This window comes from Ascaphus truei, chromosome 1, assembly GCF_040206685.1.
Source record: "Ascaphus truei isolate aAscTru1 chromosome 1, aAscTru1.hap1, whole genome shotgun sequence".
In the NCBI taxonomy this organism is placed as follows: domain Eukaryota; kingdom Metazoa; phylum Chordata; class Amphibia; order Anura; family Ascaphidae; genus Ascaphus; species Ascaphus truei.
The window spans coordinates 372,149,952-372,165,095 of record NC_134483.1 but is presented as its reverse complement, the minus strand read 5'-3'; the positions used below and the strand labels follow the sequence as shown (position 1 = coordinate 372,165,095).

Below are 15,144 nucleotides of genomic sequence, written 5' to 3'. Positions count from 1 at the left end.
AGGAAGAAAGTCAAAGTAAAACTAACCAAAGAGCTCACGGATAAGATCATACAACTAGAGCAGCAACACAAACTGAACCCGTCCAGGAGAATTTACAAATTACTGACAGTTACCAGAACCAAATTAAAAGATATACAATTGGAAAATGTAGAAAAAGCCTTAAAATGGACGGGTCAGAGGTATTACGACAAAGGGAACAAAGCTGATAGACTTCTTGCTAGCAAGTTAAGAGGCGTACAAAAAAGATCACAGATCACGGTGATCAGGAATAGGTCTGGTGAGATAATCTATAATGAGAAAAAAATAGCGGAGGAATTTACCAAATTTTACACCAAACTATACAACCTGAGATCTGACTCCGCTATTCCAAAGTCAACCGCAGAAGCATCAATAATAAATTACCTTGCCGATTGTAATCTTCCCTCCCTGACAGAGGAGGAGAATGAAAGGTTAAATGGTAAAATAACAGTGGAAGAATTGTCAGCGGCGGTAAAAGCGTCCAAATCCTCCAAAGCGCCGGGACCTGACGGCTACACAAATTTCTACTATAAGAAATTCCTACCTATACTGACACCCCATCTTCTGAACCTGTTCAATTCCTTTATGGAAGGGAACCCAATACCAAACTCAATGTCCTCAGCTAATTTAGCTATAATCCATAAGGAGGGGAAAGACCCGACCCAGTGTGGAAGTTATAGGCCCATATCCCTTTTGAATAACGACTTAAAACTGTACAGTAAGATACTCGCGAACAGACTAAACCCCATATTACCTAGACTCATCCACCCAGACCAAGTTGGATTTGTCTCAGGACGACAAGCAGCGGATAACACACGTAAATTAATAAACATAGTCGACCATGTCCACATGTCCAAAACAAGGGCTATGCTACTGAGCCTAGATGCAGAGAAGGCATTCGATAGGATAGACTGGTTATTCCTAGATAAGACCTTGGAAAAATTTGGTTTCAAAGATAAGTTCCTGGATGGAATCCGGGCTCTCTACCAGAACCCTTCCGCTGCGGTTAAACTCCCAGGGGGAACGGGCGAGAGATTTCAAATTAAAAATGGCACAAGGCAGGGTTGTCCCCTATCTCCTCTTCTTTTCGCCCTCACGATCGAACCACTTGCAACCAAAATTCGAAATAATATAAATATACAGGGTGTCGAGATTGGGGAAACAAATTTTAAAATATCCCTATTCGCCGACGATATCATTCTTACCCTGTCCAGACCCCAAACTTCTCTTCCGAACCTTCAAAGAGAACTATCGGACTTTGGTAAAGTGTCTGGATATAAAATAAACAGCGGAAAGTCAGAGGCCTTAAATATCAGCCTACCTGACGTGGAAGTGAAACTACTCAAACTGAATTTCAACTACCGGTGGTGTCCTGCATATATTAAATATTTGGGAGTAAATATATCAAGACACTACAATGCTCTATATCAAGACAACTACCCAGCGCTCTGGGCAACAATTAAAAAAGATTTGGAACAGTGGCAAGGTTACCAGATATCTTGGATTGGGAGAATGGTCTCAATTAAGATGAATATTCTCCCTAGAATTTTGTACTACTTCCAGACACTCCCGATCCAGGTGCCTGGCGCTGATCTAAAGAGCATACAAAACAGAATGTTTAATTTCATTTGGCAGGACAAAGGCCCAGGGTTGCAAGATCGGTTCTGTTGGCACCAAGGAGTAGAGGGGGTATGGCTGTCCCAGATATACACAAATATTACATAGCAGCTCAATTGAAACAAGCTGTCATGTGGAATGCTGATCCAGCGAAACACTGCTGGATCGATATTGAATCTAAATATGCCAGAATGCCTTCTCTGCAGGCCTGCCTATGGAGTTTGGATAAAGGAGATAAGCAGATGCATAATTTAAAACTACAAGCGTCCCTGTTCACGTGGGATGTATGGTCAAAAAGCAAGACCAGATTCGGGCTGAGCTCTGCTAGCCCACAACTCACGCCCTTACCCAACAACCCAAAGTTTCCACCGGGATGCGGTTCTAAGCTATACGACCGACTTAAAGAGGGGGGGGTCGGGACGATCGCGGACCTCCTGAGATTTGACATGTTCCTGAGCTTCCAAGAAGTCAAAGCCAAATATAAAATCAGGGAATTGGATACATTTAAATACTTACAAATCCGACATTTTGCCCAAAAGATATGCCCATCCCCAGAATTCCCCTCCCTTACAAAATTCGAACGATTGTGTCAAGCAAACACATACCAAAGGGGATTAATTTCTAGTATATATACCATTCTGTATAACTCAAAAACCATCCAAGAGCACGACTATATGCTCAAATGGGCTGCTGACCTGAACATCATAATAGAAAGGGAGATTTGGGAGGAAATTTGGCTAGCAGCCTCAGGAACGTCTCTATGCACCGTCACGAAGGAGAATATTTATAAAATTCTCTACCACTGGTACCTCACTCCAGCGAGGTTGAACCAGATATACCCCCTGGCGTCAGATTTGTGTTGGAGAGGCTGCGGTCATAGAGGGGACATGGCCCACATTTGGTGGACCTGCCCAGAAATTGAAAAGTATTGGACTAAGGTTCAAAATTTAATAAAAGAGGTCACAGACCTAGAATTACCTATAGAACCGCTGACCTTCCTACTTGCCAGGCCAATACCAGGTATTGCCCGGACAACTAGGAAATTAATCTCCCATATTCTAACTGCGGCCAGATGTGAGATTGCGGCATCCTGGAAGAGACAAACCACACCATCCAAAAAATCCATTAAAAAGAGGATCAGCGAAGTGATGACAATGGAGAAGTTGACGGCAATGCTGAGGCAAAGGCTCATTGCCTTTGATAAGATATGGGAACCCTGGTGGCTCTTCAACAGATGAAGGCCCTGACAGACAGAAAGCTAGTACTAGAGCAAACCAATCTCATCCGTTCCCCAATGCTGACCTAGTAGGTCCAAGTATCACAAAGATAGGGCCTCCAGGTTGTGAAGTTCTCCCTCCCCCCCCCCCTCACCCACTCCTCTTGATCCTTCTGTCCTCTCCCTTAGAGGACCTCCTTTTCAGGGTCACCTAAGGTGACCCCTTCTTTACCCCAGAAAAAGTTAAAATGTTTATGTATTAGGCGATGTAATGAAACTGTAAATCACCTGTTGTACCAATGCCTAATAAAACTATTTGAAAAAAAAAAAAAAAAGAAGAAGATCCGTCAGCACTGCACTCAAATAAAGTTGAACTAATCACCAGCTTAGCCTCCTTCAGCGTTTTCATTCTGACGGCTGTGCATCACTTTTTCCTCCGACGGAGGAGCTCCTACTTGCTGACTTGCTGTACAGATGGTCCTTATTATCTAACGTTTCACTTTACAACGAATGGCATATCCAACGATTTACAATGCAACGCTAAGGGCCATTTTTCGACGCCGGAATGCGTTAGCCAACGCTCACCGTCACTGATTAACATGGGACTCACTTTACAATGGTTTCACTATCCAGCGCTACTTCCAGAACGGATTCCGTTGGATAACCGAGGACTGCCTGTACAAACTTGATATACAAAGTGCGGGAAGGGCAGACTGTCTCTAATTCTGGTGTTTTGAGCTGTGACTGCCCCAGCGCCCTCTGTCTCCCCCTCACTGAGTCGGGGTGACTCCAGGGGAGATTCCTGCACCCCCTATCAGGCGTCCCCACTCATCCCACCCCCCTAATTCTGCCACTGCTGTACTGTATCTATTTTGGATGAGCCTGAGTATGCACATCCTATTTACAGAATATACAGTTGTGTGAAAAAGAAAGTACACCCTCTTTGAATTCCATGGTTTTACATATCAGGACATAATAACAATCATCTGTTCCTTAGCAGGTCTTAAAATTAGGTAAATACAACCTCAGATGAACAACAACACATTACATATTACACAGTGTCATGATTTATTTAACAAAAATAAAGCCAAAATGGAGAAGCCATGTGTGAAAAACTAAGTATACCTTATGATTCAATAGCTTGTAGAACCACCTTTAGCAGCAATAACTTGAAGTAATCGTTTTCTGTATGACTTTATCAGTCTCTCACATCGTTGTGGAGGTATTTTGGCCCACTCTTGCTTCAGTTCATTGAGATTTGTGGGCATTTGTTTATGCCCAGCTCTCTTAAGGTCGAGCCACAGCATTTCAATCGGGTTGAGGTCTGGACTTTGACTGGGCCATTTCAACACCTTGATTCTTTTCTTTTTCAGCCATTCTGTTGTAGATTTGCTGGTGTGCTTGGGATCATTGTCCTGTTTCATGACAAAATTTCGGCCAAGCTTTAGCTGTCGGACAGATGGCCTCACATTTGACTCTAGAATACTTTGGTATACAGAGGAGTTCATGGTCAACTCAATGACTGCAAGGTTTCCAGGTCCTGTGGCTGCAAAACAAGCCCAAATCATCCCACTTCCACCACCGTGCTTGAGAGTTGGTATGAGGTGTTTGTGCTGATATGCTGTGTTTGGTTTTTGCCAAACGTGGCGCTGTGCATCATGGCCAAACATCTCCCCTTTGGCCTCGTCTGTCCAAAGGACATTGTTTCAGAAGTCTTGTGGTTTGTTCAGATGCAACTTTGCAAACCTAAGCCGTGCTGCCATGTTCTTTTTAGAGAGAAGAGGCTTTCTCCTGGCAACCCTTCCAAACAAACCATACTTGTTCAGTCTTTTTCTAATTGTACTGTCATGAACTTTAACATTTAACATGCTAACTGAGGCCTGTAGAGTCTGAGATGTAACTCTTGGGTTTTTTGCAATTTCTCTGAGCATTGCACGGTCTGACCTTGGGGTGAAGTTGCTGGGAAGTCCACTCCTGGGAAGATTGGCAACTGTCTTTAATGTATTCACTTTTGATTAATCTATCTCACTGTTGAATGATGGACTTTAAATTGTTTGGAAATGGCCTTATAACCCTTCCAAGATTGATGGGCAGCCACAATTGCTTCTCTAAGATCATTGCTGATGTCTTTCCTCCTTGGCATTGTGTTAACACACACCTGAATGCTCCAGACCAGCAAACTGCTAAAACTTCAGCCTTTATAGAGGTGGTCACACTTGCTGATGATCAATTAATCAAGGGCATTTGATTAGCATCACCTGTCTACTACTTAGCATCTTAATTCCTATGGAAGCAGTAAGGGTGTACTTAGTTTTTCACACATAGCTTCTCCGTTTTGGCTTTATTTTTGTTAAATAAATCATGACACGGTGTAATATGTCATGTTTTGTTGTTCATCTGAGGTTGTATTTACCTAATTTTAAGACCTGCTAAGGAACAGATGATTGTTATTATGTCCTGATATGTAAAACCATGGAATTCAAAGAGGGTGTACTTTCTTTTTCACACCACTGTATATTATCATCACATTCTCTTCTGTTTCCAATGTATTTCTGGCCTCTTAGTGTTTCACCTCTTCATACATAATCCCATGTAAACTATTTCATGAATACATTGTTTATTTTCCTGTTTGTAATGTACGATGGATTCTTTTTTGGTTAATCTAGATGACGTTTACTGTTACGAGACAATTGCCCAAGTAATTGTGCATCCTTTTTCTATGTTTAAATATATAGTGCGCTGCAAAACCCTTCGGTAGTTGGCACGCCAAAAAAATATGGATCGAAAGATATTGTGATCCCAGTGCCTCACATCACACAGTTTCATGAGCACATCAGAAGTCACATCAAAAGCAAAATATTCACTTACCAAGGGTATTGGAATTAAAATTACCCTTAAAAAAGAATATAGTAAAAAAAAAAAAAAAACGGTTCTGCTTTTTCAATGTCTCCATTATTCATAGAAAAAAAAAAGAACTATTAGTAATGTAAATGCCTTAGGAGAGGGATGGCCAACTCCGGTTCTCAAAGGCCACCAACAGGTCAGATTTTAAAGATATCCCAGCGTCAGCACAGGTGGCTCAATCAGTGGCTCAGTCAAAGACTGATCACCTGTGCTGAAAAAGGGTTGTCCCTAATACCTGGCCTGGTGGTGGCCTTTGAGGACTGGAGTTGGGCACCCCTACCTTCGGGTGATATGGAGTCAGACTGGCAATATTGCAGCAATGCACATCTCATATAAGTTCTCCAAGAGTGCTTGAGTTAAAGGGAAATGCCTTTTTCAGCATGCATGGGAAGTAAGGCATCTCCAGAGCTGAACTGCAGTAATTTCAGTTCCGAGTACCGCCTGGTTCCTGAGATACTTTCCAGGAAACGTGCTACCCAGCCGCGGATTTCATATTGTGCCCCCCTTCCCCCAGGCACTTACGTGTATTGGCCGCCTCCTTGCTGACGCCCTACATCTCCTTTGGGATCCTAGTGTCAAATGACACCGTGGGGGTCATCAATGTGACGGCGCATGGTGTTGCATTGCCATGGTAATGTGACACCTGGACGTCATTTGATGTCACGTTGCCATGGCAATGAGATGTCGGGTGGCATCACGTTGGCGCGTCCGCGGTGTCATTTGATGCTGGGATTCCAAGGAAGATTGAGGGGGCGGTAGGAAGGTAGCGGCCGACACATGCACATGCGGCCGTGCATTCCCATTATAGAAACAGTGTAAGCCTTGAGAAAGAGCAGTTTTGCTTGAAACGCGTGGGAGGAGGTTCCCTAGTTGTCCGTATTATGTAGCTGAATAAAGGTTTTTTAAACCTACTTCCTGGTGAGTCTGAGCATTACGGAGCAATGGCGGCGCAATGGCGGCGGCATCGATCACTCATTTTCTGTGCATTCCCATTATGTCCAATAGGCCCGAGACCGCGGCAAATGCATATGGGAGTGGAAATTTGTTGCCGCTCCCAAATTTTGCCACTCTAGGCCCGGGCCTAATGGGCTTAATGGGAAATCCACCACTGGTGCCACCTGCATTTCATGTGGGTTTGTATGGAGCCGTGACGGGTGGCATTGTGGCTTCATTTGGCCCGCGCCAGAAGGGAGACATAAACAACCCTTTTTGTTGTTGAAGGGGAGGAATCTTAGACTTTAGCTGGTAAGTATCTCGGGAACCAGGGCATTTTTGAAGCTGAAATGAATGCGGTCCAGCTCAGACGACCACCTGCTTCTCACCTGTGTTAAAAATAGAAGTGGTTGAAAACAATTCTGTAGTGGGAACTGTTCTAACCTTTGTGATATCTGTGATATTGTAACAGGTAGAGGACATGTTTAAATCTGTGGGGGTCATTTGTTTTTACTTCCATTTGAATTACAGGTTAGATATGAAACAAAAACATGCACAACGCTCACTTGAAGGGGTTCCACATCTTGGCATCTGTCACATCTTCCTCTGTGCTTTGGGCTTGTTCTGCCATTTCTGCTCTTAATTACCACAAACCCCTTGAAATATAAGAGAAAACAACCTTTATTAGCAATTCCCATACTTTTTGACAGCCCCCCTGGCTGTTATTTCCTATAATGACCATGTAAGTGATGTGTAATGTTCTCATTTAATCCCTATGTTTTTGATTGAGTAGTTGGATGGATGATTGACAGATACATTTTAGCAATTTATAATCTTCATTGATGAATGTTTTTAAGTAGCAAGGTTTTTTCTCTCTCATGTTCTTGTACAGTACAGGACTATTGTGGCCATTCCTCCTTCAGCAGAGGTATATTTGCATAGGTAGTGTTAGGACCTGCTTACTGGTCATGCCTTGATGCTGTCATGGAATACCCCTGTCTGCACTTCTGTTTCACCCCCCCCCCTTTCCTCACAGCCCTGTTTCACCAAACGACGTGGAGATGTTCCCGTGCAAGAAAAATGCACCGATGACCTACGGTGCACAGTGTTCCAAACAACAAGGGACGGCAAACGAACACCATCAAGGGAAGATAGAGGATTCCTGAGGCTAACTGTCGAGGAGCTCTCTAAAGACGGACTAGGCAGTTGGGTGACTCCGCTACCATCCCATTCACCAAAAGGACGCTTCCCAAACAATGGAGAACAAGCCATCTCTAGGTTCACTTCGCACCTCCGCGACCTAAAAAGGGAACCAGAGACCAAAAACAACTTTGTGGCCTTCATCCAGCAGATATTCTTTACCGGCCACGCAAAGCCAGCACCTCTAATGGAGGAAGGTGAAGAATGTCGGTACCTCCAATCACCTGGGGCCTGCCACCCTCAGGAACCCGATCAAGTCCGGGTAATGTTCAACCCCACACTCAGCTTCAGGGAGTCTCTCTGAGAGACGCCCTCTTTACTGGACTAGATTCGACAACCAGTCTTCCAGAAGTGTTGTTCCGCTTCCGCAAGGAACCAAAAGCCATCTCCTTCTGCCGAACGCCAGGTGATAGGGCGAAAAGCTACCACGACTGGCACGCTTACAAGGGGATGTACTCTGTGGATAAAATACAGAGACAAAAGGACTGTTTTCTCACAAGGCTAAAAGGAAACAGTGCCAGAGACTCTTACAAAAGACATTGTGGTGCATCAAGCTAACCAAGAGCTGTGCATCCACCTGGCTTCCCTTACTGGAAGGTTGGCCAAAGGACTTTGACACCAGTGGTACTGGCCGGTATCACCTTGCTATGGGAATATGGACCTTTGCATTGTTATGTTATGTTTGCATTGCACATATGTTCCACATAGCCTGTCATATAGTGGTATCTACAGATACCAGACGGGGAGTGTCATGGAACAGGAATACCCCTGTCTGCACTTCTGTTTCACCCCCCCCCCCTTTCCTCGCAGCCCTGTTTGCCAGCTTATTAGTACCAGCTGTATGTGTTTGGTTCTGCACACAAACACAGTGCTTGTGTGATAAATACAGTGCCATTTCCCCTCTCCCAGCAGCTTGCTGTATTAGAGATGCAACATTATTGCTACATGTTGTAGCTCCCCCAGACACTCCTGTGAGTTGCCATAGCAGCCCCAGCCTTTCTCTCAAATGGGCTAGTCTGCTTTCTCCCCCTGTGCTCTGCCCACAGATGGTCTGTCCCCAGACTATCTTACTACCCAGCATACATTGCCATTTCCTTTTCCACAACACCACTGGACGAGTGAGTACCTGGCTGTAACCCCTGTAATGGTGCTGCAGGATTATCTTTTCACCTCTCTTTACTACTAAGCACACACAGAGATATTTAGACCTACACCTCTACACAAGAGACTGTTTTTCCCTGCTTTCTCCAAAATAAAGTAAGAAAAGAAACAGACCTTGTCGTGCTTGGAAAAGAGGGCCGAGTTGACACTATCTGAGCTAAGTCATCACCACGTGACCCTCTGGCTTAAAGAATAATGGGGCTTGCAGGCTTATAAGGCCAGGTCCCCGCTGGCTACTGCAGTGCCCGCTTTGGCGGGCGCTGCAGGGACAAGAGCCTTCCCCTCAATGGGGCCGGGCCCGCTGCGAGGGGGGGCCGCCGCGCCGCACGCCAAGTTTTTCAGGAACACCTGAAAATGGAGATGGCCATGGGCGACGGAGCGCTAGGCCACACCCCCAGGCGGTTCAGCCAATGAGGGCGAAGCTGCCGGGTGACATCATGGCCACGCCCCCTCACTCCCCCGTCACGCCCCCCGGAGGCACTGGGGCCGCAGCCTAACGCTTTGGCCAAAGGGTTTAACTAAATTACCCTTACTCAAGAGAATATATAAGTATTTCACTGTGTATTTTTGTCACATAGGATGTAGCATTGGGCTTTTCTGTCTTTTATTGATGAATGTTTACAATAACATTTAGAGATGTAGCAACACGGCACAAGAGGATTAGCACTGCAGGGGTCCTATTCAGAGGCATGGACTCGCTGAAGCTCCATTATGGCAGACACTGTCACCAGCGCTGCAGACTTTTGGATATTCGTCCGCGGCACTGGGGATTGTTAGTTTTGCTACATTTGTATGGACACTGAAAAGGATTGAGTCTAACCAAAATCAACAAAAGAAAAAGATCACTTATCCTTCTCACTAACCATACTTTTGTGAAGAATTTGCCTGAAATCACTAAATATTGCAATTATTGGTGTGATTTTTCTTATGGTCATATAATTCTTGTAGTGTCTCGGATACATTGCAGCCTACATTCATTACTACTAAACAAGATATGAGGCAGACGTCTTAGGCCTGGGACATAGAGGGTTCAGCCGCACTGAGCCGCGCTCCTGCTCTGCCTCGCCTGCTGAAAATGGAGCTTTTTTCTGTCCTTGCAGGTGAGGCAGTGAGCGCGCTCTGGGGGCGGGGCGAGGTGTGTCAGGAGGCGGAGCGGGAGGCGGGCCTAGTCCCACACTCCCATTGGATGGGAGCGGTCACGTGACCGCTCCTCCGCTTCCCCGAGCGGCAAATTTGGAACCTGCCTGTCTCGGAAAAGTTTCTGAGCCTCCACACGCATCAGAGCGCATGCGGAGGGGGAAACTATAGCCGCGCTGATAGATGCAGGGGCTTTGTGCATCTGCTCAGCGCGCTTAAACTTACTATGTCCCAGGCCTTATACTTTATCACGTGTACACAGCAGCACAAAATGTCCCTCTTGAGTAAACAGATAACATCATAAACCACAGGAAAGTAAAGTATTATTGGGTTGGTGTAACAATGCAACGGTGCGCAAACTGGGGGTGCGCCCCCCAGGGGGGGCGGGAGATTTGTCTGGGAGAGCGCGGGCGGTTGCAGGGGCCCCACGCTCTTCCCCAAGGCATTTAAATTAAATGCCAGGGGATCACGTGAGGCCTCTGCAACGCTATACTTACCGAGGTTCAGGGGTTCCGAGACGCGTCGCCATGGCAACGCGGCATCAAACGACACCACGGGGTCATGTGATGTGACGCCACACACGTCAAATGATGCCACGGGTCACGTAATGTCACATTACCCCGCAGCGTCATTTGGTCTAAGGTAGGGAGGGGGTGGTGCGAGCATCCAGTCAGGGAAGACAGGGGGGCGCAGCAGCAAAAGTTTGCGCGCCCCTATAATAACGAACAACTGGTCATTCTGTTTTCTTTCATAAGGCTACATTCCCGCTGGCGCCGACTGCGCTCATGCTTGAGAGCAGTGAGGCCACCAGCTCTCCAAGCATGAGCGCCGGGTGTCCTGGCTATTTCGCATGCATGCGTGGGGCGGGGGGGGGGGGCGTTGCGGGCAAGTTGAGCATGTTTCAAAGTGTGGCCAAGCATGGACTCAAGCGCCAAGCGTGGGTGAGCGTGCGTGCCCGTGTACGAGCGCGAACGCATCGCGTGAGCGGGGACTGGACAATTTAAATTGCCGAAACTAAACTCGCGCTAAAGCTCAAGGCTGCGGCCACGCTAGCTCTATGTAGCACCCTAGGGGCCTGCTAAAGTCGTTGCCTTAGTCAGTCCGGGTCCCTACAGGGAGTTAAGGGGTTACTTCCTTTCAGGCCTTAGGGCCTCATGCAGAGAGCAGCGCTATTTAAAATTGGAGAGGGGAATAAAAAGAAGCTTTAATGGAGAGTTTTTTTCTCCATATGCAGAAAGGTCCGAAAACTGCATTTAGAATCCTTTCTGCATATGGAGAGTTTCAACCAGCGATATGAGCGCTGTTGAAACGTGTTGAAAAAAAAACGCGTTTTTTTTTTTTTTCTCCCCCACCGGCCGCCGACCTCCAGCTTCCAGCCAAGTTTTTTTGGAGGAGGTAAATAGAGAATTTCTCTCCATGTTATTGGCGCGATCAGCCACTAGATGGCGATCGCGCCTTTCTGAATATGGATATTTTTAGAACAGGGAAAATTTAGGTTCTCGCCGGTAGCTCGGCGAGAATCACAAAAAAAAACAAAAAACATGGCGCTTTTTTTTAAACTCGCCAGTACCTGCAGTTCTACAGGCATTTCTCTCCAAAAAATGCCGCTATTCACCTTTCCGCTGCTCTCTGCATGAGGCCCTTAGTCTGTTGCACATTCTACACATTCTATGTATTTAATGTTTCAATTTTAAAGGTTAGATGTCTGGCACTGCCTTGCTTCCGGAAGTTACTAGAAGAGTCACCCTGTAGGGCAGGGGTGCACAAACTGGCGCGGGATTTTTTTTTTTGGGGTGTGCAGCGGTTACAGAGGCCCTGCGCTCTTCAGCACGAGGCCTCTGTAGTAACTCCCTTACCTGAATTGAGCTGGCTTCAGGCCATGCGTCGCCACAGCAATGCAGCATCAAATGACGCTGTGGGGTCATGTGATGTGACGTCACATGACATTAAAGGTAAGTGGCGGGGCGCGACACAGAGGGAGAGCAGGCAGGGGGGTGCAGCAAGTTTGTGCACCCCTGCTGTAGGGGGTGGCTCTGTGTAAGTAAGCCCACCTTTTAATTTCCTCAGTTACTGAGAAGGGCGGCAAAAGTTATATAAAGGCAGGGTTCAGCAATTTTATCCCAGGAGGAACCTCACCTGTATATATGTTTATAGTGCTGTAATAGGGTAAACAACATGTCATGTTTTCTAGCGTTAGGCCTCCGACATGGTGAAAGGAAGAGCGCTGAGCAGCGGTGACGCTCATGCTCTCCTGCTCAAGCAGGAGCTTTTTTTGTGTCCGTGCATGAGCGTCAGCGTGCGCGCTTGTGTAAGCCGTGTGGGAGCCGTGTGGGGCTAGCGCGCCACGGCCTGCCATTGGCTTTTGGCAGTCACGTGTGGAGCCGGGCGGGAGGCGGGGCTAGCGCGCCACGTCACAGCCTGCCATTGGCTTTTGGCAGTCACGTGATGGGCCCTCCGCGGCAAAAATTAAACCTGCCTGGCTCCTGCAATTACACACTCCTCCGCACGCATGCGGAAGCGGCTCCTAAAGCCGCGCTGATTACAGATGCAGGGGGTAAGTTCATCTGCTCAGCGCGGCTCAGCGGGGTTTGCTGTACCATGTCCCAGGCCTTAGGGCAAGTCTCCCAGTATAGGGGCCCTAGAGACACTACACTTAGGGCCTCATGCAGAGAGCAGCGCTAACATGGAAAGCGGCATTAATTGGCGGATTCTGCCTTCAGAAAGGCAGAAACCGGCAAGTTTTAAAAAAAGCGCCATTTTTTTTTTTCCCCCTTCAAATTCGGCGCGTGGCTGGAGAGTTTCTAATCTCTCCAGTTTTTTTTCCTGCCGTATGCAGAGAGCCGCGATCGCCATCTAGTGGCTGTTCGCGCCAAAAAAATGGCGCGATTTTCAACATTTTCCCTCTCCACCAAGCAGCTGGCGCTCCGCGGCCGGTGGAGAGGGAAAAAAAAAAAACGCGATTTTTTCCCCAATAGTTTCAACAGCGCTAATAGCGCTGGTTGAAACTCTCCATATGCAGAAAGGCAGTTTTCTGCCCTTTCTGCATATGGAGATAAAAACTCTCCAAAAAAGGTAAAATTTTTCCCCCTCTCCAATTCTGCATAGCGCTGCTCTCTGCATGAGGCCCTTTAAGTCAGAATCCTGCCACAGTACGAAGTGGGTTCTGCCCACGGGGCTCATTGAAGAGACCTGGGAGAGCTGCTAAGGAATTGCAGGAATAGGTTCCAGCTGTTTTTGGCAGCAGGAGAAAGGCTTGAAAAAGATCTACTCTGCCTCCAAGCCTCATGGTTGAGGAAACCTGAGTACAGTATGTGTCTGCTTGTAACAACAATAAGCTACCTTTTGTAACCTGAAAACCGGTCCTGTTGCTGTTCTGAGAGTCATCTGTTAAATAAAGTTTTAAAAGGACACCAGGAACTTTTATATTTTTACTTCTCATCAAGACCCTGCAAGGACCTTTAGCACCCTGAGAGAACAAGGTAAACTGCTGAGCACCTACACACCCACAAGCAAAATTGTGCTTAGAGACAGTAATTAAGTGACTTGGCACTGTTCAATTTTGGTGTGACCGCCTTCTCCTTAGTTAGGGGGGGGGGGGGGGGGTAGGGTTGTTACACTTATGACCTGCAATAAGCTACAGATGAGAGATTTATCACATCTCCAGTTGCTAACTAAACCAGAGATGCCACAAACACCATGTAGAGACAACGGCTCAAACTATGCATTCACAATTGAAAATCTGCAGCAGCGGTGGCCAACTTTAGTCCTCAAGGGCAACTAACAGGTCAGGTTTTAACGATATCCCTGCCTCAGCACAGGTGCCTCAATCAGGGCTCGGTCAATGATCTGTCTGAGACATGCAAATGTACCACAAGTACATTTATTTACTGTACTGTTGTCTAACCAAACGCCATTCCTGCAGACGTCGTCTAATATTCAAGGAGAAAACTGATATAGACTTGGCTCAACCATTCTAAATGTGAACGCGAGATAGTAACACTCGTACAGTACACAGGAGATCCGACAGGAAGAGTGTGCATAATACATACAACAATGCTGCACAAATATGTATTCCTTTTACCACTTTCATGCTAGTCACCTGCACCACACAGCTGAGAACTGCAGAGTTAGGCTGAGTCCCCGCTAGCGCTGACAGGGCTGAGCGGGCGGCGCTTGTGGCGGGGAATTACATATATAAATATATGTACGTCCCCGCTCAACGCGGTGCTTAGGTAAACCAAAAAACTATACTTTGCCGCGCGCTCAACTACACACAATGCCCTTCCCCATACGCGCGTACAAGCAATGCCCCTCCCCCATACGCGCTCTCCAAGTATGAGCGCGCTCAGGGCCAGCGGGGACTCACTCTTAGGCCTCGTTCAGACAGGCAGCGATGCTACGTGCGTGCGCGCGTTCACCACTCTTTCGCTGTGTTCTATGGGAGTTTTCAAACTGAAAACGACCCCCGGTGGCGAAGTACGGCGTTGACGCGGCTGCACTTGAAGGAGACAACTGAAGTTGTAATTTCAAGCTGCAGCCGCATCACATGTACCGGCAGCCGCGTCACATGTACTTCGCCAGCCAATCACAAACACGCACACTTTAAAACAAATTTTTTTTAAAGTCCCTTCTCCAATCGTGTAATTCTGTCTGCTGGGGATGAGCACACATCGCCCAGCAGACAGAGGGGCAGACGCGCACAAGGTAGCTTTCTGCTCAGCCTTAATTGTTTTTTATTACGTACCTGTAATAGGAAAACTGCGTGCTCCTTCCAGCAGTTACACAGCACAATGACAGGCACAGCCCTGCTGTTCTTTATGCCTCACATATACTTATAGTTTCATTTATTCCTAACCGGCCTTTCCTGTAATGTTCTGACCATTGCAAACGTCACGTGTACACACTACAATGCATTATTATTCCAGCTAGGGGAAATTCTAAAGATGGAATATGGAGAA

General features: G+C 46.7%; 1 protein-coding gene across 2 annotated transcripts in view; it reads right to left on the bottom strand.

Annotated features, from left to right (window-relative positions):
- The window catches only part of LOC142471168 (caspase-3-like), a 36,974-nt gene extending 21,973 nt beyond the window's left edge, over positions 1 to 15,001 (bottom strand). For both annotated transcript variants that reach the window (XM_075577966.1, XM_075577959.1), the window contains exons 1-2: positions 14,931 to 15,001; positions 7,255 to 7,344 (exon numbers count right to left, since the gene is read on the bottom strand). In XM_075577966.1, the coding sequence (XP_075434081.1) occupies positions 7,255 to 7,319 (65 nt within the window). In that variant the 5' untranslated portion in view covers positions 7,320 to 7,344; positions 14,931 to 15,001. The remainder of the gene's footprint in view (positions 1 to 7,254; positions 7,345 to 14,930) is intronic.
- Between the last annotated feature and the right edge of the window lie 143 nt (positions 15,002 to 15,144).